Source organism: Ammodytes marinus (assembly GCF_949987685.1).
Source record: "Ammodytes marinus genome assembly, chromosome: 10".
Classification (NCBI taxonomy): Eukaryota; Metazoa; Chordata; class Actinopteri; order Uranoscopiformes; family Ammodytidae; genus Ammodytes; species Ammodytes marinus.
In genome coordinates, this window is record NC_137214.1 from 7,838,172 (window position 1) to 7,859,199 (window position 21,028).

Here is a 21,028-nt window from a genome sequence, read left to right on the forward strand (position 1 = left end):
GTGTGTGTGTGTGTGTGTGTGTGTGTGTGTGTGTGTGTGTGTGTGTCTTCTAGCACACACACTGCTTTTGTATCACATATTTTAATACCAGCATTATACTGTATAAATCATTTTAATTTTTTTGTAACAAAGCATCTCACATGTGAACACACTATTTTGTATCGAGGAGAGCAAAAGAAGTAAAACATTTTTTTCTAACAATCGTTTTCACTGTAGTTACCCCACTCTGTGTTATACGTATCACAACATGTTATTCAGACCTATCCTTCATAGTTTACTGAGGCAGCTTTCACCACATAGAAGAAAACAACACAAGTTTTTATGACATACTTGAAAAGGAATTAGAAAAATGTTGCCTTTCATAAAAATACACATTAATAGTATCATATCGGTGTCTTTCATAGCCCCAAAACATATCACGCCTACATTCAAAAAAGAAATAGTCCAAACTTTGTAAGAGACCAGTTCTCAGTTCATACACACATTAATACAATAGAGAATAGGGTGCTGGATAGCTTGGATGATCTCTCACACTAGGCGGTAACAGCTCTCACAGTGGACCTTCCCACCATGTAGGAACATACTGTAGAGAAGGTCTCCCATCGGCTTATTACACACACCACACTGGACAAAAAGAAAGAAAATGGGAGGATGTTATGAGAAAATGTACTGAAGAAGAGCAGTGTTTTTTAATAGAAATTCTCTCATACTAATTTATCGTTCCATAAAACGGAGTCAACTCAAAAGTGTAGTTTTGACAATACAGTGAAATTGTGGAATGGCTATATGCAATAAATAAATATAATTTGTATTTAAAAAAAACTATTGAGAAACAAAAAGGTAAGTCGATATAAACACTATGAGTAGATGACATTTTGGGAAATAGGCTTATTGGTTGCTTTGTCAAGAGTTCGATCAGTATCAATGCCCTTCTCACAGCTGGTTAGCTGAGCATAGAGGTAGAGGAACATTGATAATAGTATTTGAGTTCTGACTTCATTCTCATGATTCTGAGATTAAAGTCAGAACTAAAATACATTTTTGTATAACTCCTCCATATAACACTGCGTCCAAAAGTTTAAGTTGATTTGTGTTTCTTCAATTTAAACCTCTTCCCCTGATATATTCAACCATTTATAATCCAATAGCTACCAAGCTGTATCTTCAGACCAGCTCTATCCTAGCAGACTATAGAGGACCTACCTTGAAGCAGTCGGGGTGGGAGTTGATGCCCAGGTGCTCGATGGTGATCTTTGCATTGTTGCCCACCGGCTTTTCACAGAACGTACAGGTGGATGACATGGGGACACTGGGGGGGGGGGGGGGGAGAGAGAGAGACAGCCATTAAGAAGAGTGAGTTAGTATCTCTCATGGTAAAATACTGTATTATGCTGTGACCCTTTCTTGTCCTGTGCAAAGGAAACTTAATAAGTGTAAATAATCCTTTGATGCCCCTCCTGCTTAGCCTCCTAATGAGCAGGCTTGGTGGAGTTTCTGCCCCACTGCTCACACACACACACACACACACACACACACACATGTCTGGAGATTAGTAACAAGGCAGGGGGAGAAAGGGCTCAGATTATGGCAGGTTTAAAACAGGTTTGGTTACTGTGTTGATAACGAAGAGGGAGGGAGGGAGGGAGGGAGGGAGCGGATGGATGGATAGATAGATAGACAGACAGACAGACAGACAGACAGACAGACAGACAGACAGACAGACAGACAGACAGACAGACAGACAGACAGACAGACAGACAGACAGACAGACAGACAGATAGATAGATAGATAGATAGATAGATAGGTGGTAAGCAATGCTTTAAAGAAGGTAAAGCTCCTTAGAAGCTGCAATATAGTGCAAGATCACTGTGACCTCACATTTTGCAGTAACCTTTGACCTCCACCATCTAATCAGTTCATCTTCCAATCAGAGTTGAGAAATTGCGCTAACAATTCACATTGACCTCGACGTTTGACCTCACAAAATGGAATCAGTTTATAATGTAATATAAGTGCTCGTTTGTGCCAAATATGAAGAAAATCCCTCAACGCGTTTCGTGAGATCATCGTGTTAATGAGGGTATCAGTGGTGCGGGGGCATACAAAGGAAGAATGGGAAGAGAAGGTTTCTAGGGTGTACAGCTAATGCATATTTATGTAACTGTGTTATTACCTGGACGGGCTGCTGTAGGAGTAATTGGCCGAGCTTGACGTAAAATAATCCGATCCACTGTAAGAAATAAAGAAAAGGGCAGTCAGTAAATCACCATAAGAGAGCAGCGCTTTTTAATCTACAATGTTAGTTAACTGTGTAAATAGATAACACATGGCTCCTCCTCACCCATCCGTTGTGTCTCTGGCGTTTTGCGAGGACATCTCCGTTGAGTTGACGTACTCCTTCACGTACACGACCCTTTGAGTGACGGGCAGACGAAAGGCAAGGGGGTTAAAGAGTCAATGTGGGAAATTTGATATTGGCCGTCGCTTTAATTAAAATGCCTAGTTTGTAAAGATCACTCACTTTTTCTCGGGCTCCGGCGTTTTGACACGGCGGTCTTCTTCAATCACTGTGCTGGAGTAGGTGGTGTCGTAGCTGGAGACAGGAGTGCAGCAGGGTTAGACTCATCAGTCAGTCACAGTCACACACACACACACACACTGGTGACAGCAAGCGTGATGGCTTTTAAAGAGAGGACTCTGTCAAATGTAACTCGGGACATAATCATTTTTGTGCCATGGTTGGTTAATGGCCCTGCTGTTTAACGGGCAGGCCGGCGATTTTTAACAGGAAGGACAATCTCTCTAATGCACGTCGTTAATCTGACATCTTTAAAAAAAAAATGATAATGAGCGGCAGGGAAATGAGGGCAAATTGAAAGACAATGGCAGAGAGCTGATGAGATCTTGTCTTTTAAACTTCAAGTAAGTTGAGAGAGGAGAGAAGTGTGTCTAAGATATGAATCGTAGAGGAGTTAACTTTAGATCCAGGTAGGAATAACAGTGTGAAAGAAGCCCAAATGTCCTCAATTTTACATTGTAAATTGTATAGTTTTTTTTTAATTCATAAAATGAAGAAAAAGGCTGTCTCCAAAATCTGTCCTTAAAAAACATTTGGACACAAAATATGTTGTGAAAATGAATTAAGATGTTATCTCTGGCTGTATTCAACATCTCAATTTTAGATTTTTTTTAAAGATATGCAAATGTAGGCATAATAAGTTAGATATGGCCAACTTGGTATTTTTATTCTAACATTTTCTGAAGTAATTGTATGGCACAAAACAATAATTTTAGAGTAACTAATCAACTGGCAAAGTTTCATGATGATATATATAAGAAAAGTTGACCCTTTTCACCTGCAGTGTCTCGCCTCAAAGTGGCTTTCACAAAAGTTTAAAAGAAACAGTAGAAAACTAACCGGCCAAATAGTATAAAAATAACACTGTGGTAAAGGTATTGCTGCATTATGCTGCGTCTGACTTTAACAAGATCATAAACTAACCGGTGCGTGGACAGCTCTGTCTTGCGTTGTGTCTCCCTGGAAAGTAAAGAGAAGGGTCTGTATTAGACCTTTTATTGTTGGCTGTGCCAGTCAATAACCTGGGCCAACAAGAAATCGTCCATTTTTTATTAGGTATATACTATGAAACTGATGTGTTTGGACCAGTTTGATCCAGCGAGGTCGAGAAGTTTATTGACCAGGTGTACAAACCAAACCATGACCTATACATGTCTCTCTCACGCTCTTGCTTCTTCAAAATCTTTTTTTTTTCAACATAAAATGTGAGTTGTTTAATTAAATAATTTCATATATACCTGATTGTGGTGGTGGTTGTGACCGCCGTCTGTGTATCCTCCAGGCTACAAAACAGAGGACAAACCTGCATTAGAATAAGCCTGGGCTGGCTGGCTGGCTGGCAGTGGCAGGTGAAGAAAATGACGGTAATAACGTTTTTAAAAAAGTATATAAGAAGAAGTTGAAGGAAAAGGGGTTGATTATTCTCAGACTGAGCCGTGAAGCTCCAACTCGTATTGAACTCTCTCTTTCAATTAAATGCCTTGACGGGCACAGAATTTTCTAAGGTGCGTTAGATAATCACATCACCGCTTAGAAATAAAACGGTCGAGAAATAAAGTGGTTTTAATATGCATGTCACAAGTCCGGCACCCACAGTGGAGACATATACCTGTCCTCCTCTTCCTCCTCATCATCATCTTCCTCTCCTGGAACCGTATAGACAGTGGGAGACGTCCACCTGTCCCACGGGGAATCATTCTCTTTGGACCTGAAGCAATAACAAAAAAAAACACGGTGGCAATTTAGCGTGAGAGGATGGCATATATAATTAGGGCTGGGGTATCGAAGTTCAATATTGTGTTTGGCAGAGACTGACATGCCTCAATACCATTTAGTATCGAAAAATGTCTAGTCGTTAATCTCGTCAAGGTCAGCGAGCCAATAAGCATGCAGAATGCTAGACGTGCCCAATATGTAAAATAACTGTTGATTGGCTGTGTCGAGGCATCCAGAGATAAATACATTGGGTTATAACATGGGGTGACGCACGACGCAGTATGCATCAGTGATCCTCGCACCTTTTCATTTTGCACTGAAAACGAGTTGCACTGATTCATTGTGTTGTCTATCTTGTGTTCCTTTTAGCTTGTGTATTTTGTCGGAGCTGCAGTGGGCTCAGGAGATAGGGCATTTGAGCTGATCTGAAGTCAGTTATTTCAATACTTCAAAACTTATTTCAAGTTGTATCTGTTTTGATATTATGTTAAAATGCCAAGGAGATGAAAAATCGAACCATAAAGTGTAATGTCATCGTGTTAAAACAGAGTTCATCAAATTACTATTGAAAAAAGCATCAATCAGGAACTGGTATCAAAGTCAAGGTATCAGTATTAATATCGATATTAAAATCAAATTGAACGATACCCAGCCCTATATAATTCACACTCTATATTGTAAAAAAAAAAAATATATATATATATATAAGAGGGGATCTGTTCACCACAGTTGTGAGTAAAAGTTGCCAGACATATAAACAGTATCTGACCTATTTCTATCAGCACCAGTGAACAATGTGTTTCCGGCTCGTTGAGTAGATGCTGGGAGAGAGAGCCTGGTTTACTTAGTGTCAGTGAAAAGGAAGAAGGAGGTTATGGGGATAAAAGGGAAGCAGATAGGCTTTTAATAAAATTAAATTAAACCGTGACTTACTTTCTCTCAAACATGACCATCGTGTTTTGATCTTCGGCTGGGGCGTCTTCTGGGTCTACACTGTAAGGGGGGGTGGGGGGGGTCATACAATGAAAGGCTTTTAGCACATAATGGACACGGATGGGTGCGTGTAGTATGAATGAAACAAAAGTGGGACCGCATTAGGTGTGGATTTGTAAGAGTAAAATCGATGTGTGTGTGTGTGTGTGTGTGTGTGTGTGTGTGTGTGTGTGTGTGTGTGTGTGTGTGTCATCACCTCACTCCCGTGTCGTAAGTCATCTGAGTTGGGTCGGTTTCCCATGAGCGTGCGTACGACCGTCGAGTGCTGTGAAGACTGTGTAGAGTAAAGAGAAAGAGAGAGACACAGAGAGAGAGAGAGAGAGAGAGAGATGTAGAAGTTATGACAGATCAAGCATACCCGACTAATGTGTGCGCTTTGAAAGATTAATTTCCGCAGGTCCACACACTATACAGTCTTCCATCCCTCTTCCAAGCATCCCTCGCTCTCACACTATTCATAAACACAATTATGCACTAGAGTCGGTTCAATACCTCGCGGTGTCGGTGTCGATGGGGTCGACGTAGTCTGCGAGGGATTCTGACGCTTTACTGCGAGTGCTGTCAAACACGGGCACGCACAGAAAAGGAGAGGGGAGAGAAAAACATTTAAAAGAGAGCATTGGAATTCAAGAAACATAGCAAGAAACAAACCCCCCGTTTACTCAATGAGTTCAGCTGGCTATATTTTAAATGCTCGATTCATAATTTCAGCCATTTATCAACATCCCAACATGGCTTCTCGAATGTAAGAAGCTTTTCTTTTCATTTTATGTCGTCATTATTTTTAATTTATTTGGGGTTTTGGGGCTGTTGGTCCGACAAATAAGCAAATGAAGAATTTCTTTTTATTATTTTTTTATGTTTTATAGACTAAACATTTCATCCTTTGAGGTGAGACACTGCAGGTGAAAAGGGTAAAGATTTTAACATGTAAATATCATCATTAAACTTTTCCCGTTGATTACTGAAATTAAAGCAATTATGTTATTTTTTTATAACGATCTTTTCAGAAATGTTTAAAGAAATATGCAAATTTGATCACATCTAACTGAGTATACATGTGTGCATCTCTTTAAAAATCTTGATGTTGGATAAAGAATTTTTTTTTCTACTTGCAGTCTTCCTTCATCTTGTGGTTAATCACACAGAGAAGGTGTTGACTGAGTGAAACTTACATGGGTTCTGGGCTCCGATATTTGTATTCCACAGAAGTAGACGTAGACGTGCTAAAGGAATAAAGAGAATAAATGAGTTAAACATGAGCCTATCAATAAGATGTAGACACATCTGCTATGACAGCTGCTGCTACTGATAATAGATAAATAAGTATTGCAATGGCTGACAAAGTGATAGAGTTGTAGTAGCTACGATATCAGCCAGTAACATGATAGCATCTGTGCTCTAAACAGAGGTCACAATATAGAAACAGTGGGGTATATTCATGATCATTTCTCTTATTGGAATTATCTGATTTGGGTTTTGGACTGTTGGTTTTTTGAAAAAAAAATTCTGACATTTTATAGACTAAACAATCCATCCTTTAATCAAGAATACAATTGACTAATGAATTGATTGTGAAATTGATCGATCACAGAGAAGGTGTCGGCTGAGTGCTACTCACTTGCTCTCTGGGCTCCGATATTTGTACTCCACCGATGTAGATGATGTACTGAAGGAATGAAACAAACATGAGCCTGTCAGTAAGATGTAGCCACGGCGCTAAAGTGTGTCTGCTATGACAGCTGCTGGTTATGAAAGAGAATTATTGCAATATCTGACAAAATGATGGAGTAACTAGTAGCATTATGGTATCTTAAACAAGGGGGGAATTTGCATGATCATCACAGTATACCTGTTTATGGAATGATCTGATTTGGGTTTTGGACTGGTTCACCGAACAAGTATTCTTTTTAATTATGTTCTGACATTTAATAGACAATTGGTCCTTTTTTTTCAAAAATACATTGTCATTTTCATCTTCAAAAATACAATTCACTAATACATTGATGGTGAAAAATCACTGTTACTTGCAGCCCAACTTCCCTTTATGGTTAACTTGATCACAGAGTAGGTGCTGACAGTGCAACTCACTTGGTTTCTGGGCTCCGATATTTGTAGTCCACAGAAGTAGATGTAGATGTGCTGAAGAAATAAAGAGAATACATTAAATCAACATGAGCCTATCAATAAGATGTAGACACAGATGCTATGATAAGCTGCTGATTATTATGAAAGATGATGATCATTCCAGTACAGATTGATGGAATTATCTGATTTGAGTTGTGGAATGTTGGTCCGGGCAAACAGGATTATTATTTTTTTTTTTACCATTTTCTGACATTTTAAAGGCCAAACAATTGATCCTTTAATCCCAAAAAATCACAATTACTATTGCTCGCAGCTTAACTTTACTTTGTCGTTAACCTGATCACAGATAATGTATTGGCTGTGTGCAACTTACTTGGTTTCTGGGCTCCGATATTTGTTCTCCACAGACGTAGTTGAAGAACTGTAGGAATAAAGACATGAAATGAAATAAATGTCAGCCTATCAGTAAGGTGTAGCCACTCCGCTACGTCTGCTATGACAGCTGCTGATTATGAAATATACTGTCTCGCAATAGCTGACAAAGTGATGCAGTTGTAGTAACTAAGATATCATACAGTAACATGATAGCATCTGTGCTCTAAACAGAGGTAACAATATAGAAATTTGCATGATCATTCCCATATACCTGTTGATGGAATTATCTGAGAAGGGCTCGAGCAGGTCAGAGGCGCTGCAAAGAGAGAGAGAGAGAGAGAGAGAGAAAAGATGCTCATAATCAGACAGTGCTGCATTATGCATGGGGAGATGCTATCCGGCTTCGCTGGAAAACACAGTGGCGGCTCCCCAGCCCAATATGATTACCTGTTAGGGGATGTGCTCTCTATCGCATATGGATCAAACGGATCAGCCGAGCTGAAAAACAATTTCACACTGATTTCACTCTCAATTGTTCAGCACGGCCCCCGTCTTGTGTCGGAGGGAATTCTGATCACATTGACTCATAAAGGAAAGATTTAATGCTGTTTGAATGGTAAACAGAGAAACACAGAGAGAGAGAAACCCGCGGGCCAAACTCGATCCAAGTCAGAAATCTGGGACGCCCTTTGACAAATGGGAAGGACGATTGGGCCGCTGAACTGCAAAATCAGTGTGTTCTAGGGTGTTGTATTCACATACAATGAACCTAATGAATGCTCATTCTTAGAACAGAACAGATCCTTAAAGGTCGATTCAGCCATTACATTTTTGTCAAAATCAGTGATGTGTATCACCCTACGATCCGTTACCTGAACATGTGTGCGCTGAAAACAAATCTGGTGTTAATACACAGCCTAGGATCTGTACACTGGTATGTAAACAAAGGATATGTAAATAAAGTGGGGCCATCATGGCTAGCAATATGCCCGTTTACAGAGCCTAGGCTGTGTATTAACACCAGTTTTTTTTTCTGCGCACTAGCAGTAGGACAGGTAGCAAATCGTGAGAAGACATTCACTGATTTTGACAAAAATGGATTTCGACAACAAGCATTCTACAGAATTGCTGACTGCACCTTTAATATTATCAAATATTTTTTCAGATATTTTACTGTTAAAAATATTTCCTAAATAAATGATTCTATCAACTGCATGAAAATCAAGTTGCCTGTTTATAAATGGGAGAATCGAACTTAACAATTATATCCCATGTTTTAAGCAGTGTAGGTGAGGTGGATGATTTTTCAAACAAATGTACACACCCATTTCATGACACTTTAAAAGCATGAGCCCGAATAGGATGGCAACAGATCAACTATACCTTGATTTGGTGACTGTGGTTGACACACGTGAGCTCTTCTGCTCTGCATTGTCCTCTTCACTGCACGCAGGAGAAAAAGAAAAGGCATGGAGGGAGGTGTGGATGATGGAAAGAGAAAAGAGGGTAAGTAGAGGTTAGTGTGGCTCCTCTCATACACTATTTACAATGTCATTCCATTAGGAAAGCTTGGAACCCACTGCACTATTTAACAAGCACGAAAACCGTCTGAATATAGACTTTTTTCCTCAGTTTGTGTGTGCATGTGTGTGTGTGTGTGTGTGTGTGTGTGTGTGTGTGTGTGTGTGGATGCGCGAGTGTGGATGCGCGAGTGTGTGTGTGTGTGTGTTGCGTGCTTGCATGTGTCTTCCTTATATACCTTCTGTCAGTGATGGTCACAGTTTTGGTGGTTCTAGTAGTGACTGTCTCCGTGGAGCTGGCGTTCGGCAGAGCGAGACACACACACAGCGTATAGTTGAGAGGAAGAGAGTTAGTATAAATCATTACAAGGCATATCTGAAGAGAATGCATTTCTTAGGGAGGAACAGCCCTCTGCATGGCTAGATAATTGTTTAAGAGCAGCCTGTCATCTCCCACTACCTTTGTATTTCTCTGGCTGTCTCATCTGTCTGTTTGTCCCCCCTGCTCTCGAAACGCACGCCGAGGCAAAACAAAGCGGCAATACTAATCAGCAGAGAACACACTCTCTTTCTATTTCCAGTCGCAGTCTGCAGAGATAAGAGGACACGGCTCTTTCTGTTTCAAAGTATTACCCGCCCGCTACCAGGGATCTGCGGCTACTTTGTTTCTAGCTCTTGCATAAAGCAAGTGGAGGGGGGCGGGGGGGTGGGGGGGAGGTTGGAATAGACACGCTAGGGTGGAAATCTTACCATCAGAAGTACAGGGCGCTATCATGTCTATATGGATAGGATGTTGATTAAAGTGTTCCAGTGTGCCAGATGGGCTGGTGGTGGGCTGGCTTTTTGGATTGCTGCCCATGTTCTTGTGCCGTGTAGTTTTTCGACATTTTTCTAGGCGGGGATTTAACATTACTATTAATGTTTGTTTTGTCTTGTTGTGTTTTCGTTTGTTTTCTGAAGTGCAGGTCCTCAAGTATTGAAAAACTCCAAGATTACCCAAATTCCCCCTATAGGCTATCATTTCTATTTGTGTTTGTGTTTGTTTGTGCTAAATGGTTTTGAAAACTGAAATAAAATATGAATACAAAAAAAGATTGAATGCGCTGAATGTGAAGAGAGAAACCCTAATTGTATGGGTCAAACTTTAGTTGGGTGGGAATGCTTGGGAAACTTGGCCCCTTAATCTGATAGTGATAAGAATTAAAGGCACAATAACGAGGGGGGGGGGGGTTTGGACAAGCAGAAGCCATCACAAACGTCTGTGTCTTTCTCACCTGCTGCGTGTCTGTGTGTTGATCCCGATGGCATCATTAGCCAGGAGATCCAGGGTGTTGCTGGTCTTTACCGGGTTCACCTCGCTGCCAGACATCAAACACATAAAGTCAGACGCAGAGAAGAGCCTTTTTTCCCAAAGCAAGATCCCCTTCAAAATGCACAATATCCAACTCTGTAAGAGGTAAGTTAAGGTAATGCCTCCCATTGCTACTGATACCGATATTGATTTTTCATAGTGATAAAAGTAATGAAAAGTAATATTCTTGGGATAACTATATATATATTTGGGGGCTTAGGCTGTGTAGCCGCCAATAATGTTAAAACGGCTGATAACGTAATAGCTGCCAAAAAAGTAATATCTTTTCATTTTTTTTATGTAATGAAGTTGCCAATAACTAATACAAATTTTTAACTAATAAGGTCATAACTTTTTGCGCATAATGTAATCAGATATTACATTTGTACTGTAAAAAGTTATTACATTGTTGGCCTGTTTTTTTTTTATATCCTTTAAAACGGATTACTTAGACCCGTTAATGTGATTTTAAACTTACATCTATTCATTTAAGTTGGCTATAAAGCATCAGACTTCCACTACACTACCTTACCCTTACTATTGCAACCAGCCAATAACATAAAAACTATGACATTATGGACAAAAAGTTATTGGTATAATGCTATTGGTTCAGAAAGGTTATAACGTTATAGGCAGGTTATTACATCACCTGCGGTCACTACATTGTTTGCTGCTAGAGGGAGTTATTGATTTCTCTACTGATTCTAATATAATTCTAGGGGAAAAACTCTATTTGTAACCTGGATGGTAAAAAAAAAACTCTTTCTTCTACCTGTCTAGTCCTCCAAGCAGATCCTGACTCCAGCGTCCTGGGCTGGTGGGGACACGCACTGCTGACTCTTCAGGACTGCGGATGTGGAAGGAAGAAGGGATGAAAGGAAGAGGAAGAGGAAGAGGACAATGAGATGAACAAAGGAGTGATTTAAGGATTCACAGGCATTTTTTTTCTGAACAACAAGGACAGGCCAGTTGAGGTAGAGGGGAGGAGGAGGGATAAATCATTGCAAGTCCCACAGTGCCACCTTGTGGATGCTAATCAGATAGACTTCTAATTTGCGAGAAATCATGGCTTAATTGCAATTTCTTAACAGGAATTTATTTTTTGTTAACCAACCCATCAGTGAGAGCCAGGAGATCGTCTGTCATTACTAAACAGTTGCTGAGCTCCGGGGCTGGCTCCTGTTCAAAACTGTAGACAAAAAAATGAGGGGGGGAAGAAATATGTCAGCGCACCTGCTTTGGAACCATACATCACAAATCTTTTTATTACAGTTTCAAGTGCCACATTTAATCAAGTCTAATTTTGGGAACAGCCTTATGTGGGAGGAAGTTTTTTTTTTAGGCACCTGCAATTGAGGTGTGGGTTATTTTGTAATTACTTTGTGAACACGGGTGGCAGTTAGACATTTAGTGTTCTCTTGCCAAACCTCTGCTATGACATGAATGAGGAAGTTGTTTGGGTTTGGTTTCCATAATGGTTTCTGTTGCTTTCATTATTATTATTATTATTATTATTATTATTATTATTATTATTATTATTATTATTATTATTATTATTATTATTATTATTATTATTGTTGTTGTTGTTGTTTTTGTTATTTTGTATATTATTATTATTATTATTATTGGTGTTGTTGTTCTTATTTTGATTATTATTATTATTATTATTATTATTATTATTATTTATTTTTTCCTTTACAGTACCTGGTTGAATTTGTGTCGAAAGAAATGAGAGTGTCGGACAGGGCGGCGAGAGTGTCAACACCGGAGCTGTGAAAAATAGATGGAGAACAAACACATGACATTCCAGGACGACTTTCAATCACTCATGAGAAAAGAAATGAAAGCAAACACACCGTAGACACACACACACACACACACACACACACACACACACACACACACACACACACAAAGAAAAGCACATGAAAGCAATCGTGATATCCATTTGTTCTATTCTAAAGATATTTGGGCTGACATGTTGACGTTGTAGAGGCTCATTATTGTACTGTACTGTAGACAGCAGAGGTGGCAGTTATTCATATCCTTTTCCTTCTATATTTACTTACACCTGAGGAATTACAAGTAAGAGTCATCAGCTCTCCTTGGCTAGCTGACTGTACATTTTAGCTCGCACACATACTGCTTCTAAGCTCCATCAGTCTGCACGCAATATTTTTCACCTCGCACACAACACAACAGTTTTAGCTGGCGTCCACACTACTTTGTAACTCGCACACACACACACACACACACACACAACTTTTCAGCTCAAATACACACACACTATTTTTAACTCGCAGACAAACAACTTTTTGCAACAGAAAAGTGTATATGTGCCAGAAAAGGTAGTGTGAGTGCAAGGTGAAAGTGTTGTATGTGAATGCTTTTTATGTGTAATAGCATTTCAGTGGGTATCTGGTTGAGGTGGATCTAAATGTAAGTTGACATTGAGTAGATCTGTGTATGCATCATTTACTGTACAAAGTCATTAAAGTAAGGAAAAACTGTTCAGTAAATGTCCACCACTTATACTTTTTCTAATGTGTGTCGCACCACCGATTATGTTCATTGGGAAACTGACCTTGGCTTTGGAGATGGTTCTGGTTGAGTCTTCACTGTGATCTCTGTAACAGCAGACATCGGCTCAGGAGAAATGAGGACAGGCGATGCAGAGGTAGGAGACAACGGATCAAGGGATTCTAGGAAAGCTGAAGCCTCAGTAGGGGACATTGGAGCTATTTTCTCTGGCGCCGTTGCAGCCAAGGTGGGGGACATTGGAGCAGGGAAATCTGGGAAAGTTGGAGCCAAGGTGGGGGACGCTGCAGCAGGTGACTTGGGGACAGTAGAAGCCACAGGAGGAGACAACGGAGCAGGGGATTGTGGGACAGTTGCAGTCATGGTAGGGGACATCAGAGCAGGTTTTTCTGGAACTGTTGAAGTCAGGGTGGGGGGCAATGGAGCAGGGGATTGTGGGACAGTTGGACCCAAGGTGGGGGACGCTGCAGCAGGTGACTTGGAGACAGTAGAAGCCACAGGAGGAGACAACGGAGCAGGGGATTGTGGGACAGTTGCAGTCATGGTAGGGGACATCAGAGCAGGTTTTTCTGGAACTGTTGAAGTCAGGGTGGGGGGCAATGGAGCAGGGGATTTTGGGACAGTTGGAGCCAAGGTGGGGGACGCTGCAGCAGGTGACTTGGGGACAGTAGAAGCCACGGGAGGAGACAACGGAGCAGGGGATTGTGGGACAGTTGCAGTCACGGTAGGGGACATCAGAGCAGGTTTTTCTGGAACTGTTGAAGTCACTGTGGGGGACAATGGAATGGGTGACTTAGTAGGGATAGCTGGAGCCAGGATGGGAGACACTGGAGAATGGGGATCTGGAAAATTCGAAGGCAGGGTGGGAGATATTAAAGTGGGGGATTCTGGGACAGTCGCAGCCAGCGTCGGGGAGATTGGAACAGGTGACTTAGGTACAGTTGGAGCCACGGTAGGAGACTTTGCAGCAGGTTTCTCTGCGACCGTTGAAGTCAAGGTAGCTGGAACCGCTGGAGTAGGGGACATTGGGACTGAAGGGGCAAGTTCAACCAGAGGTGTTTCAACCTGCCCAGGGACAGGTTTGGCTTCTTGAACAGAGTCCAGGATGAGTTCAGGGAGGGGAGTGTCCACCTTGGTGCACCCTGGTTTCACTCCTTCAAACGGGTCTTTTACTGCGACAGACACTGGAGCGGGGTCCTCTTTCACAGGCTCTGGGACGGCCACCTTCTCCTCTTCCACCTTTGGTGCAGACGGCTCACTAACAGCGACATCTACGGCTGTCTTCTTGACATCGAAGTCGTTTCTGTAAACCAAACAGTTAATGAAAGAAAATTGAGGAACAGAAATCACTTCGAAATTTGGTGTGTGCTGAAAAATCAATATGACCATACAGTATATCCTGATATTTATTTCCATGGTATCTGTATCGTACCACCACCAGCTCTAGAAATCGATATCTTGAAAAAATATGTCCAAGTTTCAAACTTGTTTTGAACTACAACCGCCGCTTGTATAGATGTAGCAGTACGGCTTGTTGCCTCGAATTGCCAGGTTTTTAATACTTTTTTTTAACTCAATTTGTCCACTGAATTATCAACATGTGTGTTAAACTCACCCAAATCGTACATCGCAATATGCATCACATGGCAATGTATCATGACATTTCATTGTGACCCATGTATCTTGATACGTATTGTATCGTGAAGTCCTTTCCAATACCCAGCCCTACTAGAAATAGAAACAGGGCACAAGACTTACATTTTCTGTGTGGTGGGCTCAGGCGTAGAGGGAACAGATGCAACAGGGAGAGTGATTTGGGGCTTAGGGCCGGCAGGTGCTGGATCATCATCAGTAACATTCACCCTGCAGAGGCGCACAAACACAAACAATGCATGTGAAGAGTTGGGTTTTACAAATACACATAAAACAGAGGATCACAGGGAGCATTTACCTTCTAGCCACAAATGAAGGAGTTTCGTTGACCAATGAGGTTGTAGGTGATCCACCTGGAGCCCTGAGGTTTATCAACACAGCATTTATGAATATCTCCATAAACGCTCAGCATTTATAATCACTTGAGTGAAAAAATGCTATTTCTTATTGTTTGGTATGTTTATAAAGGTCACATATTATGCTCATTTTCAAGTATAACATTGTAATTTGGGTTTCTACTAGAAACTATTTCCATGGTGCTGTGTCCACAAAATACTTTATATTTGTAACAGAGCCATCGCTGGATCTCCTCTTTTCAGCCTCTGTCTGAAACGCTCTATTTTAGCACCTGTCTCTTTAAGCCCCGCCTTCCAAAAAGGCCAGTCTGCTCTGATTGACCCTGACTCTAAATGCCAATTTGCATCTAACTGCCAGTTAGATTCAATAGTATCTGGGTGCGGGTGTGCAAATCACAGGTGGAAGTAGTGCTAAGTTAGGTTGGTAATGAGCAGGCATGGCTTCTCCCCTTATGACATCATAAGGATGGAAAATCTGACTGGGGTTTTGGAACACAGGTTTTCAGAACAGTGTAGGTAGAGTAATAGAGAGAGGGGACCCATACTAATGTTAAAAAAACCATGAAAAGGTGCATTCGCCTAATAGGTGACCTTTAAAACATGTACCGCACTTGTTTTTTATGAATGAAAGATTCCCAGAAACCGGTTGAGTGTTGAGATTAGCATGCGGAGAGTGACATAAGACACACATACTCAAATTTCTTAGCAGCAGAAAGCACATAAGACCGTTGCCTGGCTGCGGATGTCCTCAGAACGCTGCTGGCTGCCTCCGTCCTGAGAAAAATGAATCATTATGATGTCAATGTAATCTCTTTTCTGGGCATGTGAGTTCAAAGTGGATTGTGTTGTCTTGTTTGTCTTACCGTTTCTCCAGTTCCTCCTGGTTGAGCTGGTCCTCTTTGTTCTCTGCAGGCTTCACAGTGTAGGGGGCTCTGAGGGACAAAAGCGCAAACAGACACCGCATGAGAATGCATTCAGCTGCCAGTGGCTGACTCGGGATCTGATTTGTGTGCACTCACATTTTCTTGTAGCTGTCTGAAGGTTTTTTGCTGAATTGTGTTGTGGGTTTGCTATAAAAGAAAAAAGAAAAAAAAGAAAAGAGATAACATTAATGGGGGAACAACAGAGGTCAATGGAAGTGCTTCTCTCACACTATTTACTCTGATCCCCTCCAGTAAGAGAAGCTCTTACCTTAATCCGTTAGATGTTGAGGATGTGGGGGAAGCGGGCTTGTCTGTCTTGGTGAAAACCCCTCTGAAAGAAAAAAAACAAGAAGTTGGAGTAAAAACATTCATTTTCATTCAAAATCACTTTTTGTCAAAATCAGTGAAATAAAATGCACTGTTAATACACATCAGGCATGTAAACAGGCATGTGGCTTGCTAGGGTGGGCCCTTTGTTTACATACCCTTTGTTAACTCATGCATACCAGCTTACAGAGCCAAGGCTGCGTATTAGCACACTATTTTGTTTTCAGCACACACACAGTACAGACAGGTAGCGGATCGTGAGGAGATGTTCACTGAATTTAACAAAAATTGATTTTGACAACAAGCGTTCTCCAGAATCACTGACACAGTGTTGTTGCCATGTTTTGTTTCAATGCTCATATCCCTGTTTCTGCTTGTTCATTTAGGTCTGTAGTATCACATTGTCTTGGCGCATGTCTTACCTGATCAGGTATCCCGACGTCGGTTCTCTGAGGGCAGAACAGAGAGTCGTTATCAGCACAATCATGTTTAGCGTGAGGTTTCCGAATACTCACTAGATAAGTCAGTGATGTGAGAAAACCTTTGTTTACCTCTCAGTGACAGGCTTGGCGGGTGTCGGGGTAGGTTTTGTCGGTGAGGACACTGGGCTGGTTTCGACAGGAGCTCCGTTTATACGGTTGGCCCTCACTTCTGCTAACCTGCAGGGAAGGATGCATATGGACTTGGTTTTGTCTATTCAAGTGACAGAATAATGGATGACTTTGGACAGAACTGTATTCAAACATGTTGGTTTACCATGGTTTCTCCTCCTCGGCCTCTTCCTGAGCTTCGTCTTTGCGCTGCAGCCAGCTGCCGTCCCCCCTCAGCTTGGTCCGCACTTTGGTGGCGCGGAGCACGTTTGCTTTGTCCCCCTCTAAGACATAATAAACACAAAGCATGTCACATACATACCCACACACACCATCTGAGATATTATACACAGTAGGGCTGCACAAAATCTGGAAAATTTGCTATATGCAATAACATTGATAAATATTGCGGTGGCATCATGGCTCTATCACTTTTGATAAATGAACAAATGCATATGTATGTAAGTAGCCTATGCAGACACTGACAATATGAAATGCATTATTTCCATTCCAAGTTCCAACAACATTGCTTTATTCTTTATTATAAATCAATCACTTAAAGGTGGACAGTGATATACTTATTGTCAAAATAACCATTTGTCAAAATCAGAATATCTCCTCACGATCTGCTTCCTGTTTGTACTGTGCTGGATAAAAAAAACCCCAGTGCTAATATACAGCTAGGCTCTGTAAACAAACCTGTTGTAAGCTACTGTGGGCATACCATATACACCAGTTTACAGAGCTTAGACTTTGTATTAACACCAGTTTTGGTTTTCTTCAACTCACACACGATACGGACAGCTGGCGGATTCTGAGGAGATAGTCACTGATTTTGACAAAAAACTATTTTGACAACAAGCGTTCTCCAGAATTGCTGACTCCACCTTTAAGTAAAACATCTATATGCCCGCCCCCTTTACAACATTTCTTGATAGGCCACATCTGATTGGCCAAATATATATTGACATGCAGAGCGTGAATGCACACTTCATGGAATAGGCTACCATTTATTGCAGTTCAAGTAGGCTTGATAGTTGATATCGCGATGATGTTACATTTTCGATATATATTGCGCAGCCCTAATACGCAGTGCAGTCTGCATTACAATGACATCTTATTCACCTTCGTGCTTGATAGCATCCCTGATATTCAGTCCCCACAGGACATTATCAAAACACTTTTGTGTTTGGTTAATAAATCAGGGCATTAAGAGGAGATCAGAATTGACAGAGTCATCGGCCTGGCTGACACAGAGACACACCCTATAGGATGCCCTCTGTTTTTTCACTGGAAGGAAACACATTCAGATCACATCAGTCAGCCTGCTGCTCACCTTTTGACATTCTCTCGGTCTTGAAGTTTCTCTCTCACTCTCTCTCTCTCTCTTTCTCTCTGTCTCTCTCTCTCTCTCTTCAGTGTCCTCCTGTCTTTACTGGCCACCTGAAAAAATAAGTTGGAACCAAACGGAGACATTGTGAAATCTTTCAAAATGTGTTGTTTCAAAATCGCTCCCTTCCCACGCTCCATCATCCCCTCCCAACGAGGAGCATGTGCTCTGTGAAAGAATGTCTGCAGTGTAATCCTTGAGGCATGTGGATGATCCTGTCCAACCACGTTCCCCCCCAAAAAAATACGGATGTGGCCTAAATATGAATGCACACACACACAGACATACACATATACACACACACACACACACATACATACATATACTCTACAATATCCTGTGTGTTCAGATAATATACTCAGCATAGAATACCTTCTGTGATTGGTCAAAATAATTCCCACATTATCCAATTGAACTGCCAGTTATTTGCCCAGGGTAACAGCAGGAGAAAGGGCGAACGTATAGCCTACTAATGAAACACTTAGGAGTGCTATATCTTATCTTATCAGGGTGGCAGGCAGCAGGCTACAGCTCATGCAAATCTATTATTTACTATCTATGATGCAAATGTATTTTTGGATTACTGCCAACTCTAGAATGCAAATAGGAACTTTGAGGAACTCCTCCTAGGGGCTGTGAATCCACTTGGACGACACAATGTATATGATCTATCCTCCTCAAAATTGGCGACAGAGCAAATACACAGAGGGCTCAAGAAAGCGTATTTGTCCAAGGTTTAACACATCTATTAGGCTATCTATCCACACCAGATGAATGATTGATAAAGACACACGCAGCATTTTAAAGGTGAGCAAGGAGCAGGATAGACAACTCTGCTGACAAGTTAACCATGACAGGGAAACACCCACGGGAGAAAAAAAAAAATGTGAGGGCAAACACTGACGATCACATCACATACACACTTAAAACATGCTTATGTATGATTGATCATGATTGAGTAGGATATACTTTTACATATTATGTCGCTGATTACTGAGGCTCTAAATAATACACCGCTATCAAGGTAAATTGCTAAATCATAGTGTTAATAACACACCTGTCTAGCCATAGTACCTACCTGCTTTCGCTTTATATCCAGCAGAGCAGCTTCCAAACTCTTGTTCAGTCGAGAGTCTGTGTGATCCCCTTCGGAGTGAGCCTGTCGTGCGCGCAGAAGAAATGCAGTTTCTATTTCTACTGTCTGACAGGTGTCTCGGTGTCCTTATGCCTACAGAACAGGTACGGGCGTGAGCACTGACAAGCCCAGCCAGTCAGGGTAGGTAAGGCCGAAATGTGGGGTGGAGCAGCAAAGCTACGTGTGTGTGTGTGTATGTGCGTGTGTGTATTCATGTGCGTGTGCGTGCGTAATAGAGGTTGCTAAGATTTTTTTAAACTTTTTTTTTTTTTTACCTCTGTGCTTTGTTTGTGACAGTCGACCAGGCAAGCACATACCTGTCACACAGAAGGAAGTGAGTGAGGCTATGAGAGGGAAAAAGTGGCCGACGACAAGGCGCATGGAACGGCAAAATGAAGCGATCGACGCTTGGCAACGGCCCCCCGTGGGAACGATGCTCTCGTGCTCACTGGTGCAGGACACACACACACACACACACACACACACACACACACACACACACACACACACACACACACACACACACACACACACACACTGATCTGAGATAACAAACAAAACAGTGGTTCACGCGTCAATAGAAAAAATATAAATACGAATATCTTAACATTGAATTTTCTTTGAAATAATAAAAGATAATTACAAAATAATGCCAGTGGCATGGCAACATACATTTCTTTAATTAATCCATATAATACAATTCAAGTGTGATTAGTTCAACCTTTGGGAACACTGACTAATGTCCATGTGTGCACACAAAAAACACTTTCTTCATGAGCTAATGGCCACGGTGTGCATTCACAAACACAACAGAGATCAGCCCACCACACAAAAAGCAATCTCACCCATACTGTGCATACATTTACAAAGGCCTCTCAAATCATAAAAGGGCGTCAATAGATTTCGCAACATGTCACAGTCAGGTGAAGGGAACGTAGGGAGAGAGAGAGAGAGAGAGAGAGAGAGAGAGAGAGAGAGAGAGTGAGTGAGTGAGTAAGGGCGGGAGAGGAAATAATAGAGTCTTCGAGCCAAAGTTTCACTCTCTAGTGAACACATTGGCAGGTGTAAAACGCTCAGGTATCTACCCGAATCCCTCTCCCTCTCTCCCCCTGGAACCAGTCGGACGGCTTAGATCGGATTCTAGCAGTGAATCATTAGGGTGCTGCTGCTGCTGGCTAATACTTAAAACTAGAATGCAAAGTATCCAAGTTTGACCCCCTTTAACCCCTGACTCGGTGTGGCCACGCCAAGACAAGGAATGACAACAATTTTCCCCCTAAGAAAAACACAAGCCTGTAAAAAAGTGTGTCACTTGTATTAGGCTTCTTCTAATAACTGTATCATTGTTAACATGACAGAATGATAGACGGTGTGTGTGTGTGTGTGTGTGTGTGTGTGTGTGTTTGAGAAAATTCATGGAATGTAGCTTATGCTGCATTTTCATTGCCCATCCCATCATTGTACTTGGTGACAGCCATTCATGAATATTCTAGA

At 41.4% G+C, this 21,028-nt stretch overlaps 1 protein-coding gene across 4 annotated transcripts; it reads right to left on the reverse strand.

The window, feature by feature from the left end:
• Positions 1-93: 93 nt before the first annotated feature.
• znf185 (zinc finger protein 185 with LIM domain) lies at positions 94-19,632 on the reverse strand. 4 transcript variants are annotated; one of them, XM_080035753.1, is made up of 35 exons: positions 19,478-19,632; positions 18,346-18,452; positions 17,176-17,293; positions 16,971-17,078; positions 16,842-16,868; positions 16,361-16,423; positions 16,189-16,239; positions 16,033-16,101; positions 15,863-15,943; positions 15,112-15,174; positions 14,919-15,023; positions 13,207-14,463; positions 12,327-12,392; positions 11,737-11,811; positions 11,395-11,469; positions 10,546-10,629; positions 9,511-9,567; positions 9,135-9,194; positions 8,199-8,249; positions 8,023-8,067; positions 7,750-7,797; positions 7,380-7,430; positions 6,910-6,957; positions 6,464-6,514; positions 5,781-5,846; positions 5,485-5,562; positions 5,229-5,288; positions 4,189-4,287; positions 3,818-3,862; positions 3,504-3,539; positions 2,523-2,594; positions 2,343-2,414; positions 2,175-2,231; positions 1,204-1,309; positions 94-624 (listed from the first exon to the last, which is right to left on the reverse strand). In XM_080035753.1, the coding sequence occupies exons 2-35, from the start codon at positions 18,353-18,355 to the stop codon at positions 529-531; spliced, it is 3,450 nt and encodes a 1,149-aa protein (XP_079891879.1). In that variant the 5' UTR covers positions 18,356-18,452; positions 19,478-19,632; the 3' UTR covers positions 94-528. The 4 variants fall into 4 exon arrangements, with proteins under 4 accessions (XP_079891879.1, XP_079891882.1, XP_079891881.1 ...); XM_080035756.1 differs by lacking the exon at positions 15,112-15,174; XM_080035755.1 differs by lacking the exon at positions 8,199-8,249.
• Positions 19,633-21,028: the final 1,396 nt, after the last annotated feature.